Genomic DNA, 18951 nt, shown 5'->3' with positions numbered 1-18951 from the left:
CAGTTATGCTAATTAGAGAGCAGAAAGAAATGCATATTACTAAACTCAAATTAGTTCTCATTTTCCATGGATGGTTGAGCTTCTGTCTGAATATTGTAAATGTCTTACTCACTGTTGAACATTAGTATTAAAGCTAAAAATGTACGTGTACCATTTTTAATATTCTTTTCTTGCTATGCATTTTTTTTCTTGCCAAAAATTTAAAAGAACTTTATTTCAAAAAAACAGATAACAGTTGTATTCCTACAGGGATTTTGTATTTTTTAAAAGAAAAAAAAGATATTTGAACATGTCCCTGTTTTCAGTAAAAAATGCTGTGTCAAGTATATGAGGACTACTTTCTATAAAAATATTAATAATTTGAACGCAGAGTTCTTTGGATGTCAAAGGCTTAATCATGTGTTCAGTTCTAAGACACGAAATGTTCTAAAAAGAAAAGAGAGGGACATGAATTAATTGTGAGCCAGATATATGTTCTCTGGATTTTCCATTGTGGAAGTAAATAATGTTTTATACACACAATTACAGTGTAAAACCTAAAAGGGCAAGGAATATATAATTTTAAAGAAAATATGTAATTTATTGAAATTCACTTAGCATTTCAAAGAATGAGTTGCAAAAGTTTCCTATCACTTCACAATTGACGAGGATTTAAATATAGTTTGTACTTTTTCTAAAGTGTATTGTATTATACAACAGGGTAATTTTGAAGGCTAAGGTATTTGGCTAGCTTCCATTCATTTCAGGATTCTGTCTCTTCCTGTCTGTTAAGCTTATGTCTAAGCATTTGAAGAACTAGATGTGGAACAAAAAAAAAAAAGAAAGAAAGAAAGAAAAATCTTTGAATATTGAAGTTTTAGGGGGCAGCTTTAAGTTCTATAGTACTTTGTAAACAATTTTCAGGAAGCCATCATTGACTTTTCTTTAGCAACAACAAAAATCAATAAAAGACCATACAGATAGTAAGACAGGTCACTGCATTTTATGAAAAAGTTTGATGTTACAGAAATTCTCAACACCAACACAAATGAAGAATGTAAGCATTTAGAACCAGAAAGGAGATGTGACCTTGTGTTTCCAACCACATTTGAGAAGATAGATAAACAGAGATCAAGTGTGAAGAACAAATGACTAAGTACTGCAGCTTAGGAAAGTCAAGTGATTTTTATGTTTTGTATGATATTTATTTGCATTTGTGCTCTATTTGTAAGAAAACACACTATAAATATCAAGAGGAGATGATAGCAGCTAAAATAATAAGAGTGCATAATTTTATTGCCAACTCAGAAAAAAATGCTTTTGAAATTTCTTAGATACCTTCGTATTTACATGTTATACGTTTTGCATCCTTGATCTGATTTGTTCTAACATATTTGCAGGCAGAATGCCTTTCAAGTCATTGCTGTGGATGGGGTCTGCAGTGGAATCATTCAGTGCCTCTCTGCCGAGGAATCTGTTGACTGGCTACAAGCAATAGCAATGAATATTTCAAACCTCACAAAGCACAATGTAAGTAGTGATCCAAGAGACATTGTTCAGGGAGTTTCTCAGCCTTCATAAAATTCTTCAATATATATTTGACTTTGCATCAACTGCTTGGTGTCTTTCCAAGAATGAGTCACTTCATATTCAGGGTGAAAACTCTTCTGAAACACTTATTAGAAGAAAATCACTTTACCCTGAGAGTCCTAGTACAATTTATCAGTTCAAGAATGGTCATGTACATAGGGTTCCATTGCAAAAATCAAAAGGATCTGTTTTCATTCAGTAAACCAAAATTTGTATTTTGCATTAAAAATTAAATATGTTTAAGTAAAAACTTTCTGGGCTAATATATTACTGAATTTCAACAAAGTCTATTAATTTACTTTCAGTGATCTTGGGACTGCAACTAGGAATTTTTTAAAGGAATAGGATAATACAGTGAGAAGAGCTAACATGGAGACTGAAGTCTTGTGTGGAACTCTTCTGGCACAAGAATAGTAAGAAAATATCACTGTGGGATCTAGAAACTTGCTCATCAGAGTCAGGTCTAGATTGATAGGAATTAGCTTCTCTTCACTTTATTTATCTTTCTACTTCAAACATTTCCTCTCTTCCCATTCTATGTCTGTTTATTGTCACTATTTTTTTTTTTAATTTTTTGATTCTTTGTACACAAATGGGATACAACTTTAATTTCTCTGGTTGTACACAAAGGGTAATGATGTTTGTCTCATTCTCTTTCCTTCCCCCTGTCCCCTCCCGACCCCTCATTTTCCTCTGCACAATCCATCCTTCCTCCATTCTTTCCTTACCCCCTCTCCCCCTGCCCTGTTATGTATCATCATCCACTTATCAGAGAAATCATTTAGCCTTTGGTTTTCTGGGATTGACTTATTTCACTTAGCATGATATTCTCCAACTCCATCCATTTATCTGTGAATGCCTTAATTTTATTCTTCTTTATGACTGTATATATACTACAATGGTGTATATATATATATACACCACAGTTTCTTTATCCATTTATCTACTGAAAGGCATCTAGGTTGGTTCCACAATGTAGCTATTGTGATTTGGGCTGCGATAAACATTAATGTGGCTGCGCCACTGTAGTATGCTGATTTTAAGTCCTTTGGGTATAGGCCAAGGAGTTGGATAGCTGGGACTATCTTCTTCTTCTCATTTCTCTCTCTCTCTCTCTCTCTCTCTCTCTCTCTCTCTCTGTCTTTTGCGCGTGTGCGTATTTTCAGGAGATGTGTGTAGTCTAAACAAAATAAACAAAACTATAAACTTCCTTGAATATTGATGTTTTATCATTACAGTTATTTGTTTTAGATAATCAAGTACTTGACATTATCCATGCTCTTGTGTTACTTTTCTCCTCTGTCCAAAACTATCCCATGCCATGTTGAAGCACTTAAGATTTCCTAAGGAAAATTCAGAAGTCTAATATATAAATGGTTAAGAAGAAATATGTACCTCCACCAACTCAAGATCATACAAAGATTTTCTTATGAAAGCGACCTTCTGTACCTCAGTAACACTGTACATATTTTGCTTTGAAATATGGGAAAGTATTCTGGCAAATATGTCTTTCTTAAAAATAAAGGGACCAGCAGTCATTAAAGCCAACTGTCTTGTTTTCAGTTGTGGCTAATTCAAGCAATGCCATCACAATGCTCATGCACATGGCAATGGGATGCTCTGTGATTGGTATTGATAGTCATTGTATATGTACATTTTCCAGGTAATGCCAATTATTTTAAATGGCTAACAATTTACCTTTTTAGTTTCAGTGGGTGACATGTCTTTGTAGAACCTTCTCAATCCTTGGTGTTGTATTGCCTTTATAATTCGTTTATTTGGTAGATGTGAAGTTGTGTCTCACTGAGCTGTGAATAAAGATAGATGGATTTTTTTGAGGTAGCTGAATAGGTATAAATACACTGAACCCTGCTTATAGGCATGAACTCATGAGGAGGCCTGACTTGGGCATGTCAGACTTGGGTAAGACCGATGCCAACCAACTGGGTGCCATGGTGCACACTTGTGATTTCAGCACCTTGAGGGACTGAGACAGGAGGATAAAGAGTTCAAAGCCAGCATCAGCAACTTAGTGAGACCCTAGGCAGCTCAGTGAGACCCTCCCTAAATAAAATTTAAAAAATTTAAAAAGAGCTGGAGAAGTTGTGGCTCAGTGGTAAAGCACCCCTGGGTTCAATTCATAGTATCAAAATATATATATATATATATATATATATATATATATATATATATTTGTTCATATATATATATATATATATGAACAAAAAGACTGATGCCCAACTTCTAACCCAGTCTTTGCTATCTGATGATGTCATATTAAAGTTAAGGTACTGACCAAAGAAAGAAAGTAAAAAGAAAAGAAGTACAGTATTTCTCTGAGGATTGTGTTCCTCTCCCCCTTGTATTATGTAGATGTTTTTAGGGATAAAGACAAGTAAAACTACCTTGGGTGAGTATTAACTCTGTATTTCATTATAGCACTGGTTATAATGCCTTAAAAATAGCCCATGTCCTATAGGGTACATGAGAAAAAATACTTTAAAAAGAACAGAATGTTAAGAAATAAATTGAAATTTTTTTCTTCTTAACCCTTCTCACCTAGCTCCAAATTTTCATTGGTCTAAAATCCTAGGAAACTCTCATAAAAACAGCTTCTTTGGAATGTATGCTCACTTAGAATGACGTGAACCAACTGACAAGCATTTGAAATCGCAAATGCTTGAGTTAAAAAAACAAAGAACAAAGATGTAAATATTATTAAGCTCTATAAGTCTAAAGAAAGATAAGCCAAATTTTACTGTTTATTTTCCATCCTTGCAACAAATGCTTGCCATGAAACTTAGAAAAGCGGATAACACCCTTACCCAACACTGTTTTAACTCCTGGGAGATCCATATGCTTATTTATATGCTATCTATTTGCTCTTTCACCTCTCCTTCATTACATTCTAATAAATGTCTTTTTGTTCTTTACTCAGTTTTCAGTTAAAAAGTACTTTTGATTACAATGCACTCCAGTATGCAAAGTTCGTTATATGTGTTGAAAAGATATTAGGCATAAGAGAAAACAATGTGAAAATCACAATAGCTACAGAAGAGGCATAATGATAACATTGATGAAATGATTGATATATAGTAGGAAGAAAGAAGTTAGACTGAGACTATTTAGAAAAGTTCTGATTAAGATGACAGTTTGAGTTCTCTTAATTTTTATACTAAAATGATACTAGAACCACTACCTTGACGAACTAATTTTTTTCTATCCTTGCCAATATTATGAAATAGTGAAGGCTTATATAATTTATGCATGAATGGTGTATCTGCTATTAATCAGTGCAACAAAGGGTAAATTTGGGGTAAATATCTGAGAAAGTCCACCAATGAGATTATCAAACACCAATACATTTGAGAAATGAAAATGCATATAAAATAATAAGTTTGAAAGTATTAGCAAAACACACTTTTGAAAAGATATAAAATATGCTTACAAGCTGGGCATGGAGACACATGACTATAATTCTAGTGACTTGGGAGGCTAGAGCTAGAGAGTCCCAAGTTTAAGTCTAGCCTCAGCAACTTAGTAAGACCCTGTCTCAAAATAAGAAATATAAAGAACTGGAGATATGTAACTCAGTAATAGAGTGACCCTGTATTCAATCCCCTGTGCCATCAGAATGAATAAATAATTAAACATATAATGATTTGAAGGAAGAAATGTTAAAACCATAACATTACAGAAATTTTTAATGATTATATTTTTGTATAAAGGCAGTTGGAGTATAGACAGAGGAGAAGAATAAAAGAACGAAAACAGACCAACAAACAAACCCTGTGTTAGAATGATTGGAATAATAGTCTAATTATTTTCTTCCCCTTTTGTTCACTAATTTCTAGCAGTGATGATTTTTAAATGGGGATTTTTATGCTAAATTTATGTGGAAATTCCATGTAATTACAGTTGCTCTCTGAATAAATTCGTTTTCTAGAAGATCCTTGAATATAATGGCAAAATATTTAGTAAATATAATTGAAAATTAAAATTTAACATTAATCAGGGTGGCTCCAAAGTATTCACAATATGTTTAGTAAACAGTATGTAGTAGAAAAAGATCCCTCAGAGACTTGTCTTGAAGCTGTGCTGCACATATACCAACTCAATTTAAAAGCTTATACATTAGAAGGGGAAGAACAGCAGAGGCTGTGGTGTTGTGGAGTATAACTAATGTCTCCACCAGCTACCACTAGGCATTTCATATTACTTGGACTAAAGTAGACTCAAATTGATTCTTAAAGATAAAATTCATAACTCTTAGAGTACTTGTGGGCATGCTAGTGCATGATTATAATAATCTCAACTACTCAGATGACTGAGGCAGGACAATCATTAGTTAGAGGACAGCATGGGCAATTTAGCAAGACTGTATCTCCAAATAAAATTTTAAAAAGAGGCTGAGGTGTATATCAGTGGCAGAGTGATTGCCTGAAATATGCCAGACCGTGGGTTCTATTCCTAATATCAAAAAAAAAAAAAAAAGAAAGAAAGAAAGGTAAAGGAACAGTATTTGAAACAGTACCTCCTTGCTTCAAGTTAATTATTTTTTAAATTTTTTTCTGCTTTTCATTATTTAGCCAGATAGAAAGCTATTAATTTTATTTCTGAGGTCATCTCACGTTAAATAATTTTACAATTTGCCAAAATTGTAAGGACATTAAACTTTCAGGAACCTTGGAAAGGAGTAAATCCATTTTTCATGTTGAAGGGATTTGAATAAATGGGGGAAGATGGCAATTTTTGATAGGCAGACTCATAAGATGATCCTCAATGATCCTGGTATTCCCACCCTTAAATAATCCCCTTCCCTTAGATGTGAGATGCATGGTAAGTCTGGATACCTCACTGGTCAAGACTTCGGATTTCAGTTGAATCTTGTTTACAATCTTCTGAAACACCTAGGAAAAGAAAACTCAGATAAGCCATATCTGGACTCCTGAGACACAGGAACTGTGGGATAATAAAGTTTTGCTAAGTCACTAAGTTTTGAATAGTTATGTTACATAGTATTTTGGAGTGGTATTTGTTTCCTTCATCTGCTATAACTAATTACCACAAACTTAATGGTTTGAAATAATGGAAACTCACTCTCAATTCTGAAATCAAGGTTTCAGCCAGCTACCTCATCTCTGGACACTCGAGTGGAGAATGCTTCTTGCTTCAGATGACTCTCAGCACTTCTTGACTCTTAGTCACATTATTTCAGTCTTTGCTTCTGTGGTCACATTGCCTTCTCCTGTGGATGTCTCTTATGTGACCAATCGTACTAGGTCTTAGGGCTTACCCAGATAATCTGGTGTGACCTCTCACCTCAAGAGCCTTTACTTAAATGTGTCTGCAAGAATCCCTCAATTTTTTTTTTTTTAATCAAATAAGAAAACATTCACAAGTTCCAGGTATTTCACCTAGATATCTTTTGGAAAGGTCACTTTTGACTTACCATGGAAGCAAATGAGCAAACATAACTAGATTCAAGTCTTTAAATTTTGTCTCATTTTCCATGGGGTATTTCCAATATTTGTTCAGTTTTCAAAGCATTTGCTCTTTTTGGAGTTTCCCGCATGTGTTCTGCTTGAGGCGAGTGCAGAATTTTTCTCAGTTCACACATAGAACTGGAGTATCCCCTTTATGCTCTCCCTCTTGGGGGGATTCCCTTGTATTCTCTGGATCCCCACATTGCTGTTTTTCATCGTCTTTCCAGAAACATAGGGTTTATCTCTCACTTTAGCCTACTGTGTAGTTGGATATTTCCTCATAACTGGGCCCCTGTTCAGACCAAAGCAACAACAACAAAAAAAAGCGTGAAAGAAATTAATCGGGATCCTTCATGCAATAAGGACCTATTTTCAAGTTCCTTTTCATGAAGCGAGGGGTAGATTTTTTCTCATAGCTTCTAGCTTCCTGTGTTAGTCAAATTTTAATTGCTGTGACCAAAACACTTGGCAAGACAACTTACTGGAGGAAGGTTTTATTTTGGCTCATAGGTTCAGAGATTTCAGTACCTATGGTCTGACTGCATTGCTCTAAGCCCAAGATGAGGTAGCGCAACAGGGGGAAAGATGTAATAGAGGAGCACTGCTCTATTAATGACAGTCAGGAAGCAGAGAAAGGGAGAAGGGGAAATGGACCAGCAGGAAAGATGAACCTTTCCAGGGCATGCCTCCCAGTGACCTACTTCCTCCAGCCATATCCCAGCTGTCTATATTTACCAGTCAGTTAGTCCATTCAAAGTCAGATGAACTGATTAGGTCACAACTCTCACAATCCAATCAAAGTTTATAAAATCTTTCAACCCTGCTTTTTGCTTCTGATTCTTAAGAGTAAACTCAGCTGAAAGCTGCCATCAATATCCACGGCACTGACTGAATGCTATGTCGCCTTAAAATTTCCTCCACCAGATTAATTAGCACATCACCTTTAAGTTCAACCCTAAACAAAGTCTCAAGGATATGAGCAAAATGTAGACAAGTTCTTTGCCAGAATATAACATGAGGGGCCTCTCCTCAAATTCCCAGTAGAGTTCTAATTTCCCCCTGAAACCTCATGGGCACAGTCCACATTCTTAGCAGCATATGGTCTTCTGAGCTTCCACTAGAATTACCCATTAAGTTTTACTACAGGATTTTGTCTTCTACAACCTACTTCTTGACACTTTTCCAAATTCATCCCATAAACCATTTATAAAAGCCTCTAAACCACATGGTCAAGGTAGCAATAGCAATGACCTCTCTGTTTAGTACTAATTTCTGTGAGTCAGCTTTGCATTGCTGTGATGAAATACCCAAAAAGAAGAACTTGGAAGAGGGAAAGTTTATTTTGGTTCATGGTTTCTGTCCATAAATGACTGACTCCACTGCTCTGGACTCAAAGAGAGGCAAATATCATAGAGGAAAAGCATGGTGAAGGAGTGTTCCTTCATTTATGGCAGCCAGGAGGGGGACAGAGAGAGAGAGAGAAAGAGCTACATGGAAGACGATTCCATCCTTAGCCTCATCCTACCTGCCTACAGTTACCACCCAGTCAGTCCATTCAAACTAAGATAGACTGAGTCCATTCAAACTAAGACAGACTGATTAGGTTATGGCTCTCACACTGGAATCAATTCCACCTTCAAACATCCCTGTATTAATACAAGAGCTTTGGGGGGACATCTTATATCCAAATCTAACATTGATCTATGTTGTCTCTGCTTCCATGGCAACTATGATTCAATTCATTTATTTAAATTACAAAGTAATCTACATTGATTAATTGATTAATCAAGTGTAAAATAGTTTATAATAATCACTAGAGTTCCTAGATCTTTTGTAAGTAACTAACTGACATTACAAGAAAAAATATTTTATTGTCCAGTTCACTCATATTGGTTGGAAAAAAAATATCTGTTATTCTCAGTGCTTGGATTGTAAGTATGGATAGAAGCTTCCACAGAAAATGATGAAGAAGAAGTGCTATAAGAGGCCCAGGAAGAAATGCTGCCATCTAAAACTCAGGCTGACTGGCCGAGTTGTCAGGAGATCACCACTGAGAAAAGCTGCTATACAGATATGATGCTGGAACTGCTTGTTGGCTTGGGGAGTGAGAGCAGCAGTCGCTAGATCTAGGAGCAGTGGGTCACATGTGGCTTGACTCTGATCACACTTGGCCACCAAGTATGTCCTATGTCCTTGTATTTTTGATACTTAGCAGTTCATATTGAACAAGCAATGAATTGAATGAATGAGTCAGTCTCTCAATCAACAGCTGAAGGAAAAATTGCTGAAAGTGAAGGTAAAAAAGAGGAGTGAGAGAAAGATTCATGGAGCTCCCATACACACTGCAGTTCATAGATATCACCTATTAAGTTGTTACAACCTGTGAGTTGGCATCTCATTTTAGAGCATCTATGGACAGGATAAAGTGGAAGTGCTGTCCATGGTAGATGTCCCTGGTATTATCCGGGTGTATTTGATTTGGTCCCTCATAATCTACCTCTCATAATGAAGTGTCTGAAAAACAAGTCTGTTTTTGAAATAAACCTTCTTCATATAATTCACTGAGTTAAGGGACAAGGATAGAAAAATACAATCTGCCAGAGAGATCAGAAATAAATGGATTGTGATACATCTATCTGATAGCAAATACTTTTGAGCACATTAATAATGTACCCAACTTTCATTATGTCAAGAACATATGAATACTTCTTAAAACCTTTTTGTTGGAGAGGGTTGAGGAGATTATCTACGTCATCTCCCACCCAATTAAGAAATACCTCCAGCAAAGATCCTTTCAGATAGCTCTCTGCTGGAAATCTTTCAATGACAAGGAAACCACTGCTTCACAATGCAGCAATTGAATCTTTGACAGCTCAATATTAGGCAATACTTCCTTATAGTGAATAAAAATCTCTGTCTTGTATCTTTCATCCATTTGTACTAGTTCTGCCTTGGGAAAGACACTATAATTTAACTTCCTCTTACACTTGGCAGTTACTCAAATATATAGAGGCAAGTATCATATGCTGCATTTTGCTTTTTTTTTTTTGATAGAAATATCACTCGCTCCTTCCTACTCCACTTTGTCATATCGTTTGAGACTTTTCCAGTTCTGCTCACTGTTTCTGGATATAGAAACTCTTTAGAATAAAAATGATATTAATAAAATGTTTGAGTTTCTGCTATTGGTATTACCATGAGGTCAATTAGCTTTAAGATTCATTATTGTCTTGATACATGTTTACTGATTTTGTATTTTCCCCATAAAATCATATGCTAAAAATTCTCAATAATATTATATTTTATTATGATGATTAATCAAGGGTCATGTTTTCAAAATAACTCATATTATATGTCATAGAAGCATCAGTGAATAAGATTTGAATTTTAAGTATGTATTTTATATGCAAACAAGACTATAAGTTTAAAAACCTGGTTCTTGTACTGATTGAACCAATTATAAAATATTCAAAGAAATACAAACCAACCATAATAAAGAGCTTGAACAAAATATTAGATCCTCATTGTCTTTAGTTTCAAGAGTGAGATTTTATCATTTTTGCCTACTTTGGTAGGTTAAAATAAATTAAAATAAGATATTTTATGCAATTGCTCAATATCATAGGCTATAAAGTATTACTTTTATACATCAACAATCTATTAATCATTAATAGAAAGCTAATATTTGTCCTACATCTGTGGGAAGAATGATATATAATGAGGAATCCAAATATATTTTTGTGGATGTTAATATATCTAATAAAAATATACAAATGTCAAAATATATTTTCTTTTATACTTTCGTTTCTTAATGAGCATAGGAATCATTTTTTAGTGTGCAGAGTATAAAGAGGAAAATGTATGACTTTGTAGTGAAGAAACAACAAAGCAATTTCAGTTATGTTGAAAGATATACCCCCAATACAGTGTGATGAAAATATGGTATTGTGCTTCTGTGGTCTTTTCTCCTAATCTACAACCCCAGTCTCAATATGAGAAAAACATCAGACAAATCACAAGTGCTGAATATTCTACAAAATACTGAACCAGCAACTCCTAATGACCAAAACTTTGAAAACAAGGAAAGTTTAAAAAACTGACCTAACCAAGAGAGATTAAGGCGACATGATACAACATATTACATGGTTGAGATCCTGGAACAGAAAAAGGATATTTGGTAAAATCTACAAAAATATAAATAAATCTTGGACTTTGTTTAAAAATCATGTATTAATATTGATTCATTAATTCTAACAAATGGACTATAGTAATGAATACAAGATGGTAATGATAACTATGTGGTATATAGGAACTTTTGTAGCAACATCTTAGCTATGCTAAGATGGTTATGTGGTATATAGAAATTCTAATTTATACTTGTAATTTTTTTGTAAATCTGAAACTATTCTAAAATAAATGTTCATTTAAATAAATACATATATACAAATTCCAGATGTTAACATTTGACATGATTGTCAGTTCCCTGATTTTATTCATCCATTTATTCATTCAACAATATTTTTTGAAGACCCATCACATGATTTATTAGACAGTGACTATAGTATTGAGCAGAAATGGACAGCTCTACCTTCAAGAAATAAACAGTGCAATGGGAAAGGTAAATGGTATTCAAATAAGTTTAAAGTAAATGTGAAATTTCATCTTCCATAGATAACATGAAGATGTGCTGAGAGAGATGGAATCTGTTTTGAAGAGATGCAGTTTAAATTTTCCTAAAGTTGAATGAATCATGCATAAGAGTAAAATAAGTGATTTTATAGGTGAAGGAATTTTAAGACAAGTAAAGGCCTGGATTCACAGAAAAGAAAAAACTGAATTATAGCAATGAATATCATTAAATATGCAAAATTTTCACTGGTCTGAGATAAAGTGAAATGTTTTGGTTAACATAAGTGTGTTTTTTCATAAATTCAATTTATTCTTTAAAGGCAGATCTTTTATATGATGTAGGTTTTGCCTTAATTGTAATGTTAAATATCTTATGAAATAATAGTAATCATAGGTAAATTTTGTTTTAGTTACTATTCTAAGTTAATAAAATAAATTTTGCCTTATGCCATTACTATTAAAGTTTTAGTGCTCCAAGAAATGTACATCTTCAAATAATTGAAATATAACCTTTCCAAATAGGATTGGAAAGAATTGTGAAGGTATGAATTATACATAAAATAAATGAAAACTGAGATTGTTAAAGCCAGGCAACTGAATATCAAAGTGGGAAGAAATTATAATGTCATTGACAGAATAAAAAACATTAAGAATAGGTCAGAATTCAGAAAATCACTAAAGATCAACTCCAAAAGTTCATCCAAGACTGATTTCCTATAACTATAAAATATATTTGATATTCATTGATCAAATAATAAAACTATACAAAGAAGTATTTATTAAAAGTTCAGACAGTAGAAAAGACTGAGATCTATGTAATTGCATTAAGTACTATAATCAACTAGCATTAAAGTGTATGCAAACCGGCTAAAACTGAAAGTAGAAAGAAATGTAATTTCAAAACATTCTTTATTAGTCAAAGCAAACTGAGGTTGCTGCTTTTTAATTATTTCTGTGTTGTGGACAAAGCTTGAACTTTGGCATCATCAAACTTGGTATAAACTTGCAACTTCTCCACTTAGTAGTCATGTGCTTACTCTTCAATTTTCTCATAAATAGGTGTTAAGTAATCTTATGTTACTGTGAAGATTAAATATTTAAAAATTCTTTCAATATTCTGCCTCTTAAATAGTGCTAAAACATCTGTAATTTTCCTTCTTTCCAGTGCATTCTAAGTTAAATTATTTAATTCATGAGACATCAATAAATTATAGTGTCTGCTTCTTGTGAGTTTACATGTCTTTTTTTGTGGAACAGTCATTTGAGATTCTGAAAGATAGTTTTCTAGTTTGCAGTACAAGGACAAAACTGGACATAATGATTTAAAATAAATATCCAGCAGTGATTAAACCATTAAGTGGTCCAAACTCTCCTCCTCAATTCCCTCAAATGCAAAAGAGAGAAGAAGCAAATAAATGAAAATCTGTCCTTCACCTGAAAATTCTTCAATGAATGTCTCCCACTCATTGTTTTCCTTCTATAATAGTAAAATTGACCTCTTTTCATAAATAGGAAGAATTTCACCTGAAATTTTTATTAACTCGCCTGCTAGAAAAAGTAAGAGAATCTCCTCTTTTAGTCTGGATTCTTCCATGTGTACCATATTTATGCTAATAAAATGTGTCACTTTTAAATAGATGAAGCGTGTATATGTATGTGTATGTGTGTATATATAAATATACATATATATGTGCATATGTGAAATGAATGTATTAAATGATACTATTCTTAAACAAGAGGAACCTTGTATATTGATTGAGAAAATATTTATTGTTCTTTTTTCCCACCTGGCAAGAATTCTGGAGACAGCAGAATATGCTCTGTTTCAGAGGTTCGAAGATGCCACCAGGAACCCATCTCCTGTCTATCCACATTATTTCCCTCCACCATCTTTATGGTGTTGGATTTTGCCTTATGTTTATAACTTCATGGTCATGCTAGTGCTACAACAGTTCCAAACATCACTTTAGTGTTCAGGACAAGAAAGAAATTGAAAAGGAGTGAGTGGAGCCAGGCATATTTGTCCCCTGTTACCAAGGTAAGAGAAAATTTCCCATGAACCGTTCATTGGACTGTTGCTCACATTCCTTTCCCCTGAATTCAGTTCCATGGCAACCTTTGATGATTAGGGAAAGAGGGGTGAGATTGTTTTGTACACAGCTACCCTAATGTGGGATGTGATAGAGAAGATTATAAATAGCTTCAGATCAATCAAAATACCTACCACATTGCTTAATACTGAAAATGTATAAGTCCTAAAGAAAATTCATCAATAATCAGTATTCTCTGTGAGATGAGCACAACCCTTTAGGATTCTTTCTCTCTCTCTCTTAAACACACACACACACACACACACAGGATGAGAGAGGAGGAATTTAATCAGATATTTGAATTTACTCAACAGGTATTTTACTCATCTTCCAATACTTTATGCACTTACCTAATCATTAATCCATAGAGATCTACTATATTAGATAGCAAACACAAGTTGAAAAAATCAAATATGTTTTTCATAAAGATGTTGGTTATGAAAAGCTAACGGGGATAAAAAAATAAAAAACTTCTATTGCATCTGCCACATTGAAAAGACTCAACAAAGCTTGTAGGTGAACTGAAAGTCATGACAGAATAAAGACTAGCAGAAAGGAGATTTACTGAAAATGAAATAAAAGCTGTGATCAGAGGTTGTGGAGTACGGTTCTGACAGGCATGGGTGTCACTTAAGTAGACCCTTTTTTACTTTTTATTGCCACTGACATGTCTGAATCCTTAGATGTACTTTTTAGCAGTAGTGTGTTGTTGTTCTCTGCATCATTTTTCTTTGTACAAAATGTGACACGCAAGTGTCATCAAAAAATGGGTTACAGTGAGTGAAATTAAAGAACTGTGGAGACAGTCACTTAAATCAGAACAAAAGCAAAGAAGAGTTAGGTATAGTATTTTATGAAGATTTTTGACAATCATATTTTTACTTTCTTATGATTAGAGGTTATTCTGGCAAATTATATCAAGAGAATTTTAATAGAATAGATGAGTTTGTCTCTTGGAAACGTACTTGGTAGAAGATAAATATTTTTAACAAATTTTGATAAGGAATATTATCAGGCAATTTATATTTGCTCCAGCTCAAACCATCTGCTTTGATGTTAACTGAAAAATGCAGACATAGTATCATCTTCCTCATTCCTTTGCCTTTCTTCCTGGCCATAGCATCCCAAGTTCTTCATATTCCAGTATTCTCACAGCTATGGGTACTGCACAGGGACCTCACCCAAACATGCCACCCCACCTGCTTTCCCCAGCATCTGAGGCTAGACTTCATCATGGCCTTCATCATGCCACAGTGCCAGGAGCCGACCTCACTGGACCTACCACTGCCCCATTCTCAAAATAATGCAGCAAGATGTGGGAGAATCCCCAGAAAATAAATACTGTCCAATTAAAGACCAAAAGTGAGTGAGAAGAAGCCAGATAGCACATTGTTCAGTTTTGCTCAACAGCAAAACTCTTGATTTGGAAATGCAGCAGTGACCTGAACCCTGTAGACATGTCACACTTGACTGAACAACCAAGTGTCTTATGGAGCAGCTGAGGCCAGCTTGGTGACTCAGTTCTCTCTTGAACTTGTTTGCTTCTTATTGGCCTGCCTTGCTTCTCTTTACCTTTTACTTTTTCTTCCTTGGGACTGAACACCTTCCCTCAATACATTTTTAACATATGTGACTTTCCCTGATATTTCACTGTAAGGAAGTAAAACTAGGGAAGTACCATTTACTTCTATATGTTCATTACAGGATACTGAGTGTTCCATAGTTGGGAGATTCTCACTATGTGGCATAGTATTTTTTTTTTTTTTTTTGTGGCATAGTATTTAAGAGGAAGTGTAAATGAATGGCACTAAGACAGATGAAGAGCTGCAAGGAACTTAAGCAGGAAATAATTTTGAGACTGCAGTTGCTGAATTGAGGGAATTTTAGATCCCTTTAATTATATAATGGAGCTTCAAATCTAAATACCTGAGCAGGGAGTAAGGTGGTCACACACATTGCACCTGAAGGTCTATCCTGTGTTTTTATCTAAAAGGACTGAATTTGCTTTATTTAGAATACGGAATAATAACTTAGCAATGATAGAACTATTTTCTTCACCTTTGACTGACTAATACTGACAGATTTAAGCTATTTTTATCATTTTCTGAGACCCATGGTAATGGTTCTCTGCAACTACACCCAATCCTGCAGTTAATTTTTTTTCTTTTTCAATTCTATAGTGTACTACTATAAGACTCATCATAAAGACTTAACACTATTTGTTGTATTTTGTTTTACCAATGTTACCAAAGTCTTCTTGAGGATAGAGAGTACATGTCCAGCTTATAACAGCTTCTGATGTGTGGAGAATTCATAACAGATGAGTAATTCAGTACTGAACATATAAACTTAGATATTTGTGCATGGTTGCAAACTGCTTACAATAGTGTGTGTATTTGTGTATATGTGTGTACTAATCTTAATGATGACTTACAATTGAAAAATGATTGTGCTAGGAAAAATAAAATTTAAGAAAGTTCATTCAGATATATAATAATCTTGAAAAACTGATTTATTGTTAGTGGATGTGTTTTTATAATAAATGTGGCATACTTTTACATTTTTGCATCCAGTCATAGAAAATAACAAGGGTAAAGGGTGTTAAGAAAGGAATGGATGAAAAATATGAGTTGATATGGGAGTTCTTGAAGCAAAAAACAATTTTGAGTCTTCCCTTTAAGTGGAAATGCTGAGTGTTATCAGAAGCTGCAGGATGGATATATTGTCATGATGTGCCCACACACTGATATCATTCATCATTGGATAAATTTATGTCTGTAGAGTATTGATCTCTCCAGGTCCTCACATATCTGTTAAAAAGTAGTGGCCATACATCTCTACAGAAATTGCAGGCATGCTTCTTGCTTCTCTAAGAATGATTTTCTTGGTTGAATCTTCAAAATTGATTTTCATGGGAAAATATGCTTTGTTATTCAGGGTCAATGTCATCCATTTGGAGAGCATATGACTCTAGTCATCAAATTGACTTGTATATAAAATTTTAAATTAAAAGGTTAACAGAGTTAAAATAAATTTTTAATATATAAGATCTCCACTTAACTGCCAATATTTTTTTTTTTTTTTTGAGTACTGACTGAGGATTTAACACAGGGACAATTTTACACTGAGCCACATCTCCAGCCCTTTTTACTTTTCATTTTGAGACAGTCTTACTAAGTTACTTAGGTCCTTGCCAAGTTGCTAAGGCTGGCACTGAACTTGTGATCTTCCTATCTCAGTCTTTTAAACTGCTGCTGGGATTATAGCTTGTACCACCAGACCTAGAATTGCAACAGTTAATTGAGAAAAAAAAAAAATCCCTAAAGGAATTTAAATTAGAAAAAGGGCAATTTTTAAAAGAAATATTTGAATATCCTAATGTACTTCTCTGAGAATCTAAAGAGATCTAGATCATGTTTAAGTTTCTGAATAAAATTGATGCTACTAAGTGTTAAAATACCAAAATAATCAGGATTTAAAGATATAGGGCAATATTTAAATAAACATAGACATCACTTTCCAAAATGTGTTTTTAATAAATTAATTTGAAACAAATTTTTATTAGATCTAGTAGTACAATTATCCTAATTTCATGGATCTATAATAATTAAACTTTCTTTAAGAGGTTTTCCTTACTAACATTTAATGAAATGAGTTTAAGAGACAAAATAGGACAAATGTTTATCTTTCCCCCCAGATATTGCCAAAGCGAATATTATTTAGAATATCTAAGCAGATGTTTAATTTTGGCATCAATATAATATGTGAATAATGAGTAATTTGCAAAACAGTAAACTTATCATATGTTCAGTTCTTAACTGAAAGATTTATTAAAAGTTTTTTGTAATGTAAATTTTCCATAACTTTGTATCTGTCCCCATGCTTTTGAAACAGACTATTCGATTCTTTTTTTTTTTTTTTTTTTTTGTACTGGGGTTGAACCCAGAGGCGTTTAAGCACATTCCCAGTCATTATTATGATTATTATTATTATTATCATTATTATTATTATTTTAATTTTAAGACAGGATCTCACAAAGCTGCTTAGGGCCTCACTGAGTTGCTGAGGCTGGTCTTGAATTTGGGATCCTCTTCCCTCAGCCTCCCAAGAGGCTGGGATTACAGGTGTGCACAATTGTGTTCAGCCAGATTACTTGAAATTTAAATTCAAAGTTGCAGTGAAATTTCTGTAATGGAAAAGTTCCTATTGAATTTAACTTAAAATTTTAACAATATAGAAATATATCTCTTGAATCTAATAGTTTTTAAATGTTTCATATATACAAAACTTCCACCCGTATCAGCAATTCCTATTAAAATATCACTAATGTAATAGAATAAAATTAAAAGCAAGAATAGTGAAAATGCTTAATAAAATAGGATAATATTACTCCTAACTAATATCTCCATCATGTGCAGTAGTACTATTTTCAATAACACAGTATAAAACCTTAAAAATTAATTTCTATAAATTCCATTTTCATCCAAAATATGAATATTCATATCATGTTGGGTATTTGGTTTATTCTTTCCCTTAAAATATTACTTAAACTTCACTTTTTGTAAGAATTTATCTATATGTCCTTATTGGACTTTTATATCCTTTGAGCATATTGTTTTGTAGAAAGTAAAACATGAAACCCCATTTAATGGTAGTTAGTGAAATATTTTCTTTAAACACACTTTATTTATTAAAGCTGAATTATGTGTAGGCCCAATGAACTCCTGCTTTCAAATGTAGAAACAGAAAACTAGGAACCCTTTCCCCCAAGCCTGTTTTCTTTAGGAACTCCGCCACTCAGGCAATCAGCCCTCTTTGAGAGGCTCCTATCCTCATCAGAATGGAGGACTCCTCCTGTTGGGTAGGCCATTCTGAATGGCACTGAGATTTCTGTGAAACCTGTCCCCGTCCATCAAGCGGGGTCCCCACACTTCCATCATGCTTAGGTTAAGTAAGATGCTCCTGTACAACTGCAGTTTCCCACAGAACACTCCCAGGTCCCAGACCACTGCTCAAACCTGAGATCTCAGAATCCCTCCCCATCTTGTCCCCTGTTGACTTCCTCCATAGGGAAAGATTTTTAAATATATACCTCCCTTGTACTCTTTTTAGAAATGTAATAAAGTACAGAAGAATATAAAAACGAAATATGTAGCAATAATAGTGTTATGTTCCTT

General features: G+C 33.8%; 1 protein-coding gene across 1 annotated transcript in view; it reads left to right on the top strand.

The window, feature by feature from the left end:
- Sntg1 (syntrophin gamma 1) overlaps positions 1-18951 on the top strand; it is an 863431-nt gene that overhangs the window by 624153 nt on the left and 220327 nt on the right. Inside the window, 1 exon segment of the mRNA XM_047561867.1 lies at positions 1380-1509. Within this exon segment, the coding sequence (XP_047417823.1) occupies positions 1380-1509 (130 nt within the window).

Source organism: Sciurus carolinensis, chromosome 1 (assembly GCF_902686445.1).
Source record: "Sciurus carolinensis chromosome 1, mSciCar1.2, whole genome shotgun sequence".
Lineage (NCBI taxonomy): Eukaryota > Metazoa > Chordata > Mammalia > Rodentia > Sciuridae > Sciurus > Sciurus carolinensis.
Note: the sequence above shows the minus strand (reverse complement) of the source record. Positions and strands in the feature narration are given on the sequence as shown.